The sequence below is a fragment of the Mixophyes fleayi genome, chromosome 11 (assembly GCF_038048845.1).
Source record: "Mixophyes fleayi isolate aMixFle1 chromosome 11, aMixFle1.hap1, whole genome shotgun sequence".
Taxonomy (NCBI): domain Eukaryota; kingdom Metazoa; phylum Chordata; class Amphibia; order Anura; family Limnodynastidae; genus Mixophyes; species Mixophyes fleayi.
The window spans coordinates 17,588,276-17,604,997 of NC_134412.1; the positions used below are offsets into that span (position 1 = coordinate 17,588,276).

General features: G+C 43.2%; 1 protein-coding gene across 1 annotated transcript in view; it reads right to left on the reverse strand.

The window, feature by feature from the left end:
- Positions 1–14,833, reverse strand: part of LIPE (lipase E, hormone sensitive type) — a 39,397-nt gene extending 24,564 nt beyond the window's left edge. The window contains exon 1 of the mRNA XM_075190905.1: positions 14,776–14,833. Within this exon, the coding sequence (XP_075047006.1) occupies positions 14,776–14,827 (52 nt within the window). The 5' untranslated portion in view covers positions 14,828–14,833. The remainder of the gene's footprint in view (positions 1–14,775) is intronic.
- Between the last annotated feature and the right edge of the window lie 1,889 nt (positions 14,834–16,722).

Consider the following 16,722-nt stretch of genomic DNA (forward strand, 5'->3'; position numbering starts at 1 on the left):
ACCATATAAACAATGATAAAGTGCAGCCGCTATGTTCTCAGGAACATCGTGGCCAATTGAATCTGCCCCTATCTAGTCAGTGTGCAGATTTCTATTTGATCTAGTTTTCCTGGATCATGACAAATTTGGTCCAATTTCTCCAATATCCATCTTAATGCCTGGCTTATGCTGTGACCATTTATCCATCTTCCATTCATCCCAGCAGACCAATGCTCCCTGCCCCACATTCTGCAGAATACGGTATCATACTCTTTTACTTGGAACGTTGGAATCATACAATAGTTCCCACAATCCTGGAAAAGGTCATAGTCCCAGCTGTCCTCTGTGGCTTAAGACATGTAGAAGCAAACAAACCAGTCGTGTCCTCTGTACAGAGAGCCCTGGCAAAAAATGGATACAACACCCAAGGCCACGTGCATGCTGGAGAATGACTTGAATCCATGGGACAAAAAAAGTAGCAACAACACGGGACCACTTGGCAGGGTTCAAGTGAACTACATACGAGTTAGGGGACATGGTATACTGCCAACGTTATCTTCACAACAACATACTGATGACAGATTAGAAGAATGAAATGCAGAACCAGAGATGATTTAAGAAGAAAACCATGCAAACAAGCCCATTATAAAGATATCTCTGCAGGAAAAACAAACTAGAGGTCATTTATGAAAAGAATCAATAACTACGCAGAAAAAGGGGTGCAGCCCGTGGCAACTAGTCAGATGCTACCTCACTGTTTAATCCTGTTTAGATAATTAAAGTAAACATCCTGAATGGTGTCTACAGGTTACTGCACAAATGGACAAAATATAGAATTTAAGAGTCAGTGATATATGCATCCTTTGACATCAACAGACGTGAAATTAGTACAGGGAGGAAAGTGGCTATGGTCACCGGGATGCATTTCTTCAATCAAAAACTGGGGAGCGTTATGTTAGTCTAACATTGCAATGTTATATGTGAAATAAGCAGTGTTTAGCGTAAACACGGTTAAAGCATAATAATAATGTAGAGATTCAATACACTCGCTGTATTATAAAGGAGCAATATACATTCTATCACAGATTAGAAGTACTGTCTAATAGCAATCACCTTGGCCTGCACTTGTTCCTGTAATTGTTACTGGCTGATTTAATTGGAATATTTATATTACCATTTGTGAGGTTTAAGTGTAACTGTGCTGTACGCAAATAAAAAAGGGTTAGAGCCAATCAGAAGCTGAACTCAGGTAGTGAATGACACAATGTAACAGTGCACTACTGGCAGCCAATGAAAATTGGAGATAGGGGTGGGATGATTTGGCCTGAAGTCCGTCCACACCAGAGTGCTCCTGCTCTGCAGAGCAGTAACTTCATACAATCCCATGTCCCCCGCTACCCTCTCTCTACTCTGCTGTCCATGATCTTCCCGTCTGCTCACTTGTCCCCTCACTCCACCAACGCCTCCCCCATCAGTTCTCCTTCAGCCCACAATGGCCAGCCAGGTCTCCTCTACATTCACCTCCACTGGTGTCTGCCAAGTGAAGTTACAGTCTAGGCAGTCATGAGCTTCACTTCAAAATCAGAACCCTCAGTCCATTGTGCCGGTTCCACCTCAACCCAGCACAGATATAATACACCACCCGCTGCCACTCAGGAACACAGATACTAGAACAGAATCCCACCTGCTCCCCAGTCTAAGCAGCCCCGCTCTTACCCACAAGGCCACATGTCCTGGATTTACAGACAGGACCGTCTCTTACTTGCTGAAGTATCTCCGCATGGTCTATCAGCATATTCTGCCACCCTCAACCTCCACCTCACCCTCCTCCTCTGCTATGTGTAGTTGTCCAACATCTCCCTCAGGAACGGAGCAATGTACTTTGTATTAAGACTTTGTGTGTCAGGTATAGAGGTGCAGGGTACAAAGTGCTTGGGATGAAAAGTGTGTGTAGAGGAGAAAGGATGTTTGTCTGTGTGATGTATGTACTGGGCACGTGTGTATGTAATGCAAGAAGTGGGCAGATTGCTTGTTTATCTACCCCCTGACCAACATTGTTGTGTGACGGGATCATTTAGCTTATGAGTCACTTTTACCTTTGCAGTCTGACTGGGCCAAGATGCAAAATGTAGACTTAACCTCATGTGTCAATCTCCCATTGTCCCATAGATTGTAAGCTTGTGAGCAGGGCCTTCTCACCTCTTTGTCTGTTTTACCCAGTTTATTAGTTTATTATGTTTGTCCCCAATTGTAAAGCGCTACGGAATATGTTGGCGCTATATAAATAAATGATGATGATGATATGTACAAGGCAATATCATCATCATTTTATATAGCGCCACTAACTCCGCAGCACTGTACAGAGAACTCACTCACATCAGTCCCTGCCCCATTGGAGCTTACAGTCTAAATTCCCTAATACACACAGACAGACGTCAATTTGATAGCAGACAATTAACCTACCAGTAGGTTTTTGGAGTGTGGGAGGAAACCGGAGCACCCAGAGAAAAACCACGCAAACACAGGGAGAACATACAAACTCCACACAGATAAGGCCATGGTCAGGAATTGAACTCATGACCCCAGTGCTGTGAGGCAGAAGTGCTAACCACTGAGCCACCGTTCTGCCCAATATGTGCAGAGTCTGTGTTGAGCAGAAAACATTTGAAATTGAACAATGTATGTACTTGGCACTAAGCATGAATGCAATTTCTGTATGGAGCATAAAGCACGATTATGTAATGAACACTCAGCAGCCACTTTATTAAGAACACCTGCTTGTTAATGCAAATATCTAATCAGCCAATCATGTGGCTGCAGCATCATGCACGTAGACATGGTCAAGAGGTTCAGTTGTTGTTCAGACCAAACACCAGAATGGGGAATGAATGTGACTGACTGTGGAATGATTGGTAGTGCCAGGCCAGGTGGTTTCAATATTTGAGAATTTGCTGATCTCCTGGGATTTTCTCACAACAGTCTCTAGAGTTTACAGAGAATAATGCGCAAAACCAAAAAATCATCCAGTGAGCGTCAGTTCTGTGGGCAAAAACACCTTGATAATGAAAAAGGTCAGAGAAGATTAGTCAGACAGGTTCAAGCTGACAGGAAGGCGACAGTAAGTGATATAACCATGTGTTACAGCAGTGTTATGCAGGAGAGCGTCTCTGAACACACAGAATGTAGAACCCTGAAGTGGATGGGCTACAGCAGTAGATGACCACAGTGGATTCCACTCCTTCCATCTAAGAACAGGAAACTAAGATTACAGTGGATACAGGCTGACTAAAACTGGACAGTCAAAGATTGGAAAATCATTACCTGGTCTGACGAATCTCGATTTCTGCAATGACATGCGGATGGTAGGGTCAGAATGTGGTGTAAATAGCACGGATCCATGGATCCCTCCCGCCTGGTGTCAGTGATACAAGCTGCTGGTGGTGTAATGGTGTGGGGAATCTTCTTGGCTCACATTAGGCCCCGCAATAGCAAATAAGCAGTTTTTAAATGCCATAGCCTACCCAAGTATTGTTACAGATGATGTGCATCCGCTATGGCCACAATCTACCTACCTTCTAATGGCTACAACCAGCAGGATAAAGCACCATGTCATAAAGCACACGTCATCTCAAGCTGGTTCCACGAACATGACAATGAGTTTAGTGTACTCCAATGGACTCCACAGTCACCGGATCTCAATTCAACCGAGCACCTTGGGGATGTGGTGGAACAGGAGATCGTCAGCATGAATGTGCGGTCGACCAATCTGCAGCTACTGAGCGACGCGATCATATCACCATGGAGCAGAATATCTAAGGAAGGATTCCAGCACCTTGTAGGACCATGCCACAAAGCAGTCAGGATGGTCTGGGGACAAAGTAACCAGTAACCAGTACTAGAAAGGTGTACCTAATAAAGGGGCCACTGAGTATGTAGTAAGCAACATGTGTGTTTATTGTGTTTAATGCATGTATGTATGTATGTATGTTGCATGTTTTGGACACAATTTGTGTGCATATTGAGTTCTTATCTGAATGTAGGACACGTGGGTGTAATGTGTGTTTTGGGTATGTTATGTATGTATGCATATATATATATTGGGCATTGTGTGTGTGTGGGGGAATGCATGTGTGTGTGCCAGAGAATTCATGTATGTATGGTGCATGTGTGAATAGGGCACGATGTTTGTTGAATACATGTGTGTGTATGAGACACAGTGTATTGGGGAGTACACATGACACACGTGTGTGTATGGGCAGGGCCGTCTTTCCCATTGGGCACGATGGGCAGGTGCCCGGGGGCCCAGGGGGAAAGGGGGCCCTGGCAGGTCTGCTGTAAAAAAAAAAAAAAAAGAAACTTACCTTTTGCGGTCACCTGACCGTTTAGGTCAGGTGACGATCCGGCTCACTCACTGGTCCTCTCTTCCGTGATGCGCTCACTGTGAATGTCGGGCGTAATGACGTCATCACGCCCGACATTCACTGCGAGCACAGCATGGAGGAGCACAGCGACGAAGTACAGAAGAGGATTCAACCCATCGCGACTGAAGGGTAAGATAGATATATATATATATATATATATATATATATATATATTAGATATAATCCTTTTTTTTCTACTTAGATATTTATATATAGGGGCCCCAGTGCACTGCTGTGCCCGTGGGCCCATACTGTTGTTAAGGTGGCCCTGTGTATGGGATACAAAATGTATGTGAGAATAGGTAGAACAGCACAACCTTACACCACTACATTCTCGCCATTTCCCATCACACATTCTCCACTAATCAGTCCACCAACAACTCTTCCTGAAAACATGACATTAATCTGAACTGCCCCACTGCTCACTACGAAGAGTATATGTATTATTACTGGGAATTAAATAAAATAAGAAGTAATAACATGCATACATAATTGCCAGCTTCATCTAACCTCCCTCTGGGATATCCCAGAGGAGTTGTCAAGTGGCGACAGCGTTGGGAGAGAGACGTGATGCGGAGATTTGCAAACCCCAGGCACAAAGCTTCAATCGCATCATTGCACTGCGGGACCAAAATGAAGCCAATTGTGTAAAATGACCCCCCCCACCACCATCAATATGAAGTGGGCAGGATGCGGGAGGGCAGCCTACTTTCCCGAGAGGTCGGAGAACTACCCAAAATCTGGGGGTCTCCCATGCATTTCGGAAGAGTAGGCAATTACGCATGCATATCATTATATTGTAAAAACTACATATGCACTTAAATATAATCTCTCTTTACAGTTCATATTTTCGTTAGTCAACAACCAGGTAACTTTTGCTAGTTTATAGATAAAACGGGTATTTAACTGGGACATTGCGCCTCTACATGTGAGTTACTGATTGTAATCAGGAAACATAAAACTTATGAGGCTTATTTAATAGGACCGTGCTAACAAGAGCCACATGCTGTAACCCATAGCAACCAATTGGCCACACAAGATAAAAAGCCGACATCTGATTGGTTGCTGTAGGTGCCAGAAGGATATAGCGCCATGTAATTTAATATACCTATGCTGTTTACAATGTAATTGTTATCTTTCCCACAAGTTATTTTATACAAATTTAAAAAGTGGCAAAGGTATGTGTATGACAGACACAATATGACACTTGACAAACACCCCAATAAAATATAGGTAGAAGGGTATGAAAAGAGGGATACAAATTAAATATGATAGAATCGGTAGAGTGCAAGCAATAGGTCAATATATAACATGCCCATTGTGCAAAAAATATACTTAGATAGAATCCATGCAAATATATCAAAGAGCGAATTTGCTTTTTTGTTTTTTTTTTAGTTTTTAGCAGCAAGTTTATGCAGAAACAGCAAATGCAATGCAGAATAAACTACATGGCTGGATATATGTGTCTACTTACAGAGTAAATGACGATCGGAATGATTGCATTTACACTGAGCTGCAGCATGTAAACTGTTCAGTGTTTTGGATGGGAGTGAAAGGTCAGAGGCAGCCAATAGAGGGATTGTCTGTGGTGGTGCGAGGGGCAGGCTCCTGGTCACTCCATAGCAGGGGGAAGGGTACAGCACTATGGAGCCCCTATGACAGCAGTCACAGGACACTGTCACAAGGAGATGGTGATAATGGCTGGAGAAGAGCAGGATCAATAACAATATTGGTGATGTAGAAATTCAGCTCAGTAAATGAACAGATGTCTACTACAGTTCCTCAAATACCGTGCTGATCTTCATCAATGCAGCAAAATAAATGCAATAAAAATAAATAAAAATAATACAATGATTCTCTGCAGGTCTCCTACACACAGATCAACATCCTGTAACTCTACACATGAGTAAAGTAGTATTGTGCACCCCAATTTGTTACAGTCACATGTTCAAGTAAAAGGAACGCGCTGAAGCCCTTTTAGTGCTGCCTGGATCAATGAACAGAACACATTGTAACAATTCCATACTAGTACATTGTTTGCTCCGTATCTTAAGATCTCTCGTTAGCATGACAATAGTAAAGCGCTGTGGAGTATGCTGGTACTATATAAATAAATATTAATAATAATAATTACCATCATGAGATTCTAATTCCGACATCTGGGCTCTCTAGCAGTCTTGAGGTTTTTGCATGGACCAGCCTTCATCAATATTATATACAACACTGGAACTCAACACTACAAGATCAGGTGACAGCTATCTATGCTTTACCCTGCTATTTAATCAGTATATCTTCAACCTGGTCCACAGTGAGCTGAGACACATCCAGTCTGCAATTACTCAATAATTATCACCCACATCCTGAAACAAGAATCCGCTTCCTTCAATATCCACAAATCCATTACCCTCATCCTGTGACAGCTAATAATTGTTACTAGCGGTAGCTGGAGCTGAACTTATTAGAGATTTGAGGCTGAGATTGTTAATGTGATTTTCAGCAACTAATGTCAGAAAATTGCATTAAAACAAGATGAATGGATTTGTTTAAAACATTAATATTAGTATGTGGCTCGACCTATTTCGGCTATCAGTACAACAGCTTGTATTGGTAAAAAGTACATGGAAAATGCATTAAAAAAAGCATCACTTAATACATCCAACATCTCCAGTGTGTGAACAAGCCCCGGGGTCTTCAGCCAGTCTGACCATGTCATTACAGTCATCATCATCATTTATTTATATAGCGCCACTAATTCCGCAGCGCTGTACAGAGAACTCACTCACATCAGTTCCTGCCCCATTGGAGCTTACAGTCTAAATTTCCTAATATAGACACACACTCACACACAGACAGAGAGGGAGACAGACAGACAGAGACTAGGGTCAACTTTGATAGCAGCCAATTAACCTACCAGTATGTTTTTGGAGTGTGGGAGGAAACCGGAGCACCCGGAGGAAACCCACGTAAACACAGGGAGAACATACATACTCCACACAGATAAGGCCATGGTCAGGAATCGAACTCATGACCCCAGTGCTGTGAGGCAGAAGTCCTAACCACTGAGCCACTGTGCAGCCCACCATAGTCACCATACCTCACCTCTTGCATGCTGATACATAGGAGAGATTCAGCTTTATACAAGTGAAAAAGGGCAGAAAATAGTCCATAGAGAATCAATTGCTTCCTCTATCACACATTTTTTTTTAACCACAATCAAGAGACTTATTGAGATACAATTCATTCATTATTATTGTAGAAAATGTTGATTTTCAAGTAAAACCTCAGAACATAGCCATAATACAAAATATTTTGGCATTAATAGGCAAATAAATACAGTTTACGATAATAAGAGAACTCGGCCATATCAAATCATCACATGAATCAACTTTATAGGTCACAAAAGGCTAATTATATCACTGCAAAGTGCTTTCGTAACATCAATTAGATGGACCTCAGAGGGAAGCTGGAGATCAAGACAATGAGAAGACAAATACACCAGACACATACTCCATAGTAGAGACAAATAAATAAAGGGAACTATTACTAGGACGTACGACCAAACTATACTTCTCTTTGAAAAGCGTTGTGATACTGTGTCAAGGGAAACCACGACCACACAAAACTGAATTAAATTGGTTTTATCTCTGCCACAGTTGCAAAGAGCAGGGAGCTCAGATGTCTTCAAGCACCAACTGAAGCTGATCTCGCTGCTAAGAGCAATTCATTTATATTTTTTAGGTACCAGTCTCAGAAGAAACAGGTTTGGCCCTGGAGTCAGCAGCACGGTGGCTCAGTGGTTAGCACTTCTGCCTCACAGCGCTGGGGTCATTAGTTCGATTCCCGACTATGGCCTCATCTGTGTGGAGTTTCTATGTTCTCCCCAATAATGCTAAATTTCTGCTCACACCTCAAACTGGGCACCTCTCGGACTTCATGATGTCTTCTTTCATTGTGATGTAGCCTGACAATACCACCCCCGGCATCGTCTGTGACGACTGGTTTGGGGCACAACACCTGGGGATCTTCTATCAGAGCTTGAACGGAACGGCTCCGATCTTAATGTTATTTCATGTATGCCTTGAAGCTGCAGAACCTGAGTTTTCAAACTCTCATTTTGGACTGTAGCCATACTGAAATTTGAAACGTTCCCCAACTCCTACACAATACGCATTCATATGTTGAAGAAGAAATATTAGATTTGCTTTTGGCCTGTAAAAATATAACCAAAAATTCTAAAATTATGAAACCCACATGATGATATGAAAAATGTGTTTACAATACTCCAATCAAATAGCACCTCTAGTAGAAATACATCTGAAAAACCCTTGGACACATTGCACCATTGCAGTGATAGAGGAAGACTTCTAAAGCAGGGAGAGACGTATGTATACCAGAATAAACAAAGTCTAGCTTCAATAACAGATGGAAGAGATCTGCTAGGTGTGTACAGTCTCTCAAGCTGGGTACATACTACAGAATTTTCCACCAACTTCTTATACCGATCGATTTTACATGCTATCGATGGTCCGATCGCTCGGTTCATGGACTGCATACACACTATTATTATTATCATTTATTTGTTAGGCGCCACAAGGTTTCCGCAGCGCCGTACATAATACAAACAGGAGACCATACAGGGTGACATAGTACAGAGCAATAAACACAAAGTACCAATACTTCAGAACTCCGGGCAGACATATGAGCGAAGATGGAGTAGAAGAACAGGTATGGAGACAGGAGGGGACAGGGGCCCTGCTCATATGAGCTCACATCCTAAGGGAGGGTGGACAAACAGGCACAGGAGGAAACCATTAAAGTAAGGGAGAGAAAGGCGGGGCTGGTGGAGAGAGGGGAGATCGAGAGAAGGAGGTTAGCGAAGGAGCAACAAGGTAAGGGTTAAGTGGATTGTTGGTAGGCTTTGAGGAACAGGTGAGTTTTGAGTGCCCGTTTGAAGGAGCACAGACTAGGTGAGAGACGGATGGAGCGAGGGAGGTCGTTCCAGTGGAGGGGAGCAGCTTGGGAGAAGTCTTGGATTCTGGAGTGGTAAGACGTGATCAGAGTGGAGGAGAGGCGACGGTTATTGGCCGAGCGCAGGGAGCGGGCGGGAGTGTGATTGGTGAGGAGGTTGGAGATATAGGGGGCAGTAGACTGGGAGAGGGCTTTGTAAGTGGTGGTGAGGAGCTTGAAAAGGATCCTGTAGGGGAAGGGGAGCCAGTGTAAGGCAAGGCAGAGAGGGGAGGTGGAGGAGGAGCGGCGGGAGAGAAAGATGAGTCGGGCAGCCGCATTGAGAACAGAGCGAAGGGGGGCGAGGTGGGAGAGGGGGAGGCCAGTAAGGAGAAGGTTGCAGTAGTCGAGGCGGGAGATGATGAGAGCGTGTATGATGGTTTTGGTGGCATCTTGTGAGAGGAAGGGCCGGATGCGGGCGATGTTACGCAGCTGGAAGCGGCAGGTTTGGGCTAGAGATTGGTTTAGGACGATAAAGGGAAGAGCGGTCGTCCCTTTAGCGACTTTTTACAGCCATGTTGTCGTGAGCAATAATTTTAATTTCGTACACACTGAAGCATCATTTGCGGGGGGCATGTAACGATATACCAAAGACATTAGCATAATGGGGCAGATCTTTCACTATAGTTAACACCCAAAGCTGCATAAAAAGAGAAGGCAACACTGTCTCTTCATTCATTCATATAAAATAGAAGTTTATTAACCCAAGCGACATCAAGACCTGTTCTGCCACAAAGCAGTAGCACCTTTAAAGTGTAATACTATTTTTTTTTTTTATCTGTCATATTGTCAAAAATGTTGTACTTTTTTTTCCTGCAATAAAACTGTTGCATGAACACTGTGTGGTTTATTCATGGTATTTTACAAATATTAGTTAATAAAGGTTAATATAACTTTAATAGTTTATAAAAGTTAAATGTGAATAGATTGCCAACATCGATGCAAAGGGTAATAACACACGTGCTTTATACACGTGTAACGGTCTGCAGCCAGACAGGTGCAATAGGCATCAATACAAAACACAAGCCTGTGATCCTCGGATACCGCACCACGTGGGACTGGTACAGGCATCACAAATTTACATACTTCCAGGACCTGGGGGGCGTGTGTATCGGAGGATTGTCGTGGATCGGTCGGAAGTTTATACACACTGCACAACGGAAACGAGATTTGAACGAAAATATTTAACGGTATGAAGCGACAATCGTCCATCTGGGCAGACTTTCGACCATCATGTCACTGCACACACTGACCCGACTTTTGAACGAGCGTCGTATGTCAGCTGATTGAGCCGATTATTGGACGAAAACCCTGTAGTGTGTACCCAGCTTCACTCAGCTAATTCACTGCATCAGAGAAACAAGATCCATTCACAAACTGCTGCTCTATTCCCTCTAGAGAACAGCCAAAGTCCAAGGAAAAACTTCACATATTCTAGGGAGAATATCTTGATTATTGTGAAACTGTGTTATTCAGCCTTGGGCTGTGGACATTAATACCGTACAGTCATTTTTCACTGGCAAGAGCTGAAATATTATAGGAAAACTGTATGGTCGGTATAATGAAAGACCATGCGTGTGGATGTTGACATTTCTTTTGATTTCATTTTAGAACTCTTTAAATAGAGTTATTTACATTATGGAAGCTGCATAGTTTAATTCTCCTACATTATCGTGTGTCCATTTCTTGTTCAAAACAGACTGACATATAAGACACAGTTTTTCAGCCTTTGGTGCATGCATCCACATGGGACATCTTTCATTCTGATAATTTAATATTTATTGTGTTCTGACAGCCATACTGCAGATTAATTCAGTGTATTTCTGCAGAGCAAGTCTGCTACTCACACTTGCTTGCTCAAATAGAGAAGCCCCTCCCCCTACTGTGGCAACCTGCCTCAAGGGGGCGAAAGTGAGCCTGACGCACATCATCATAATTTATATAGCGCCACATCACTTCAGGTATTATGTTCAATGATACTAAGACTTTGATACATATTAATGTCAAACAACAACTTTATTTGATCTTTTACTAAAAACAATAGATCACAGTCAGATTCACAACCCCCTGGCAAGGCTTGCAGACATCAATTCAGTTTACAGATGGTGACAGTATTAAACGAATGGATGAAAGAAGTGTGATCTCATATTTGTTACTGGGTAAAAGATGTTCCACTGACTGCCATTTATCATAAGCTTGTGGCAGTCTATAGGTGAAGTGTGAGCTCCTGGGCCCAATCATTATCATTTTGTACAGTAGGGCACACCACTAGGCTCCAGTTCAATTCTGGGACTGTATATTGGCACTTGTGATGTAATGTTTCCTATGGTAAAACTGCAGTATTTTTGGGGAAGCACGGTGGCGTAGTAGTTAGCACTTCTGCCTTACAGCACTGGGGTCATGAGTTCAATTCCCAACCGTGGCCTTATCTGTGCGGAGTTTGTATGTTCTCCCCGTGTTTGCGTGGGTTTCCTCCGGGTGCTCCGGTTTCCTCCCACACTCCAAAAACATACTAGCTGGTTGACTGGCTGTTAACAAATTGACCCTAGTCTGTGTGTGTATGTTAGGGAATTTAGACTGTAAGCTCCAATGGGGCAGGGACTGATGTGAGTGAGTTCTCTGTACAGCGCTATGGAATTAGTGGCGCTATATAAATAAATGATGATGATTTAGTGTAAAGCCGTCTGCTTGCACCATTGCTCAGATGAGAATTATACTCTCATTTTATATTCCTGATCTGCCGACAGTGCAACATGTGCACAATTGTTGTAGATGAACATTATTTTCTGACTTTCCTTTACATGATTTTCTTTGATCAATTTAAAATTTTCCATTTATTTTTCCACTTCCCAAACGTAAGAATAAGGGCACTTATCAACTAAATGCATGGAACTAAAAAGCCAGGTAGCCAATCATCAGTTATTTATATAGTTCCACTAATTCCGCAGTGCTGTACAGAGAACTCACTCACATCAGTTCCTGCCCCATTGGAGTTTACATTCTAAATCCCCTAACACACACACACACACACACACACACACACACACACACACACACACAGAGACTAAGGTCAATTTTAAAATTTTAACCTACTACTATGTCTTTGGAGTGGGGGAGGAAACCAGAGCACCTGGAGGAAACCCACGCAAACACAGAGAGAACATACAAACTCCGCACAGATAAGGCCATGGTCTGGAATAGAACTCATGACCCCAGTGCTGTGAGACAGAAGTGCTAACCACTAAGCCACTGTGATGCCCTAAGATATTAATGTTGACACCTAACCTTTGGGAGTCAGTGGCTGTACATCTTATCTGGTGCCACAGTAGATATTGCTAGCTGTAATTTGCGTTTGGTACCTATGCAGGAAAGACACCAGGATAGGCGGGCATATATTTATTTTTTTAACAAATGCCTGCTCTACAACAACCAATGAAAAATAATAGTTTTTAGGAAGCAAACTCCTTTAAATAAGATAAGTCAATCTACCAGTCCCAAGAGCAAAATACTTTTATCTTCATCCAACAGATAGCCACTAGACAACTTTCTCAGAGATCTACTGAATGGCAGGGGAACCTCCACACCTACACCGACAGGTCCGTCTGCCCCCCTTACACACGTCAAACACTCACCGACAGGTGTGCCTATTGTACTATACAGGTACATACACCCAATGACAGGTGGGTATCTCCCCCTACACACAGATAGAACCCCTCAATCATGATTAGAATCTAGAAACTATCTGTTTTCTTCTACATTTATCTTTGATCTGTTTCAACATCTACCGTTCATTCGTCACTTGCCAAGCTCTGGAATAGGCTAGAGAAAGTGATATAAAGATCAGCAATGATTATCAGTGTCTTTCCCAAGAGCCAAGAGGATTGACAGAATTGAGATTTTTAGACGCATTAACTATTCTTCCCCCAAAAACATGAGCATTAGTAAGTATTATGGTCAATATAAGATACATTAGAGGGTAATATGAAACCAACAATTGTTTAAAAAAAGGTTTAGTCCACAATGTTCATGGAAAACTAAATCATGTTTAGAAGAAAAAAAAAGTGAGATTAATAATCTAATGTACATAGTATATTTTACTTAGATAATTGATATATATTCTAAAATTACTTTCCTATATTAGTGTAGATAAAAGTAGCTCACATTGTCATAACATACAGTATGCCCATGGGCGAATTAGGGCAGCACCATCTAGTGAATAAAATGAAACAGTGCAGGGCTTTTGAAGAATTCTCTGAGCTAGAAGTCTGATCCATATAGAATCCTGCTGATCATCATCCACATCACAACCAGCCAGTAAAGCTGACAGACATCTCTAATCTGGTTACATATGACAGACAGCAAGAACACATCTTAATAGGAATACTCAGTTTTAAAATGATTGTGCACAATTCTGTTTGTTCAGTCAATGTCAGTGCCCATTTATGACAAACATGGCTGCTCCCATATGAAGGCAACATCCACTCAGTGACAAGCTATGTCCACTCAGTGACAAGCTATGTCCACTCAGTGACAGGTGTCCCCACTCCCTCCACTACACAGGAAACCAACTTCAATTGTCGCTGTCCAGGAATCCAGACCATACAGCACTACACAGCTACCCCGCAGACAGTACAATAATACACAGCAACTCCCAGATCATACAGCAATACACAGTAGTAACACACAATAATACACAGTAACACACAGTAGTAACACACAATAATACACAGTAACACACAGTAGTAACACACAATAATACACAGTAACACACAGTAGTAACACACAATAATACACAGTAACACACAGTAGTAACACACAATAATACACAGTAACACACAGAGTAACACACAGTAGTAATACACAATAATACAGAGTAACACACAATAACACACAATACACAGTAACACACAATAATACACAGTAACACACAGTAGTAACACACAATAATACACAGTAACACACAGTAGTAACACACAATAATACACAGTAACACACAGTAGTAACACACAATAATACACAGTAACACACAGTAATACACAATAATACACAGTAACACACAGTAGTAACACACAATAATACACAGTAACACACAATAACACGCAGTAACACACAATTATACACACAATGATACACAGTAACACACATTAAGCTGCTGGTGATGGATACACCCAGGACATGACCGGTCACCAGCTGGTACATAGCCCGGCACAGGGGAGACCCCGACATAATCCTGCCACATACTACATACATGTCAGCGCCCTGCTGCCGCCGCTACACACAGGAAACCCCGTGCCTCCACATGCCAGGCGCACACACACACACACACATGTACACTCAGGTCATATGAATAATTCATAAGGTGATAACTCACTTGTGTATCCGCTGCTCTCTCTCCCTTCCTCCCCCTCCCCGCCCTGCGCCATCTTGTCGTGACGTCATGGAGTGACTGACAGCCGGGCTGGGGGGTGGTGGGGGCCCCAGGGAGCCGGGGAGGGGACGGGGCTGTGTGGGAGGGTGGATGTGCTCAGTGTGGCTGAGCTAGAGTCTGATCCCGATCTCACTCCTTCCAGGCGGCCAAGAACTGGTACAACATCGACTTCAGTGTTATTTATCAAGCTGCGATGTGACAGTGCAGCTCTTCACTCCTTCTCCTGCCTTATCCTAGTGTCTGCTGATCACTGCAGTGTCCATAGATTTCTATGGGGACTGCGCTTCGCTGTTTGCAGGTAGCCTTAAAAAAATTAACCCCATCTTTAGCTTATCCTTCCAACTTCCAAAGTTGCACATGTACAATAGCCACACAGGGGTCTCTTTGCCGGCAGCGGTATACTGCTGGTCAGAGCAGGGGTTTCCCCCCGACCCCAAAAAAAAAAAAACAACCCGAGAGAGCTGCTGCGCGCAGCAGCTCCGTTTCGTCAGGTTTGTCCTACACAGCAGCCGCGGCGCTGTCTAAGAAGCGTCCGCGGCGGTGCTGTATACATTACAGCACCGCCGCGGACGCTTCTTTGACAGCGCCGCGGCTGCTGTATAGGACAGTGGCCACTTAGTTAGCGCAAGGGGGGTTTCTAGAGACTCAGAAACGCCCCCTGCGTGCGCCACTGATAACTTAGAATTCTAGCGCCTGGGGCGAGAAAGACAAATGCTGCCCCCCTAGCACTCAATTTTAACCAAATGAACCTAAAATATTCCTAAATTGCGCCCTCCCTTCAGTGTAGCGCCATGGGCGGTCGCCCCTGTCGCACAGCCCTAGTTACGGCCCTGCTGCTGGTGAAGGAGTATTTAGTTAAGGGGGTGGGGGTTCACCAGAGCTCACTGATGACCCCTGGCTTGGTAAAATACGACAGTACATTTTGTATCGTTGCGGCATGCAGTGCTATAAATTGATACTGCCATCCGCTATCCACCAATAGACCCCTAAATGATTAAAATGGCTAAAAACACCCCATGTTTAAATGAGACTAAGTAATAAACACAGGAGGCAAGGCCTTATATGTGTGGAGTTTGTATGTTCTCCCCGTGTTTGCGTGGGTTTTCTCTGAGCACTCCAATTTCCACCTACAATCCAAAAACATACTAGTAGGTTAACTGGTTGCTATCAAAATTGACCCTAGTCTGTCTGTGTGTGTTAGGGAATTTAGGGGCACATTTATCATGTATCGGGAAAAATTAGAAATACTTATCAATCCTTATCGCATGGATAAGGATTGATGTATTTCTCAAATTTATGAAAAATGGAACACAGAAACAGCAGTTCCGAAAAACTGCTGTTTCTGTGTTAAAAAAACCATACTCATCACTGCCTCTTCGGTCGCGCTGTCTCCGGATCTCCTCCTCTTCTGCTTACTTTCTGTTCTTCATGCAACTGCGGGGAGAGCTTGAAGTTGTGACAGGGAGGGATCACTAGATCACTCCCTGCACATGCGCTGTCCAGCTCTGCTCTCCGGAGCAGAGCTGGACATAACCAAGAACCAAAGTTTTAGCAGCATTTCGGATGATGTACACCAGCTGGCGTACATTAACACAACAAGTTCCCGAAAAAAACATTTTTTGGGACTTGTTAGATTGCGGCCAGAGCAGTCACCATACTGTTGAATGGTGACTGCTCGCAAAAACGATGAGGAGTGCAAAGCAGCAGATATCCATGATATCTGCTGTGATGCACCTTTAATAAATTTGCGTAGGACACATTGTGGCCTAATTTACACGGTAAGTGCACGATAGTGCACTACCGTGATTTCTTAAATATGCCCCTTAGACTGTAAGCTCTATTGGGGTGGGGATTGATGTGAGTGAGTTCTCTGTACAGCGCTACGAATTT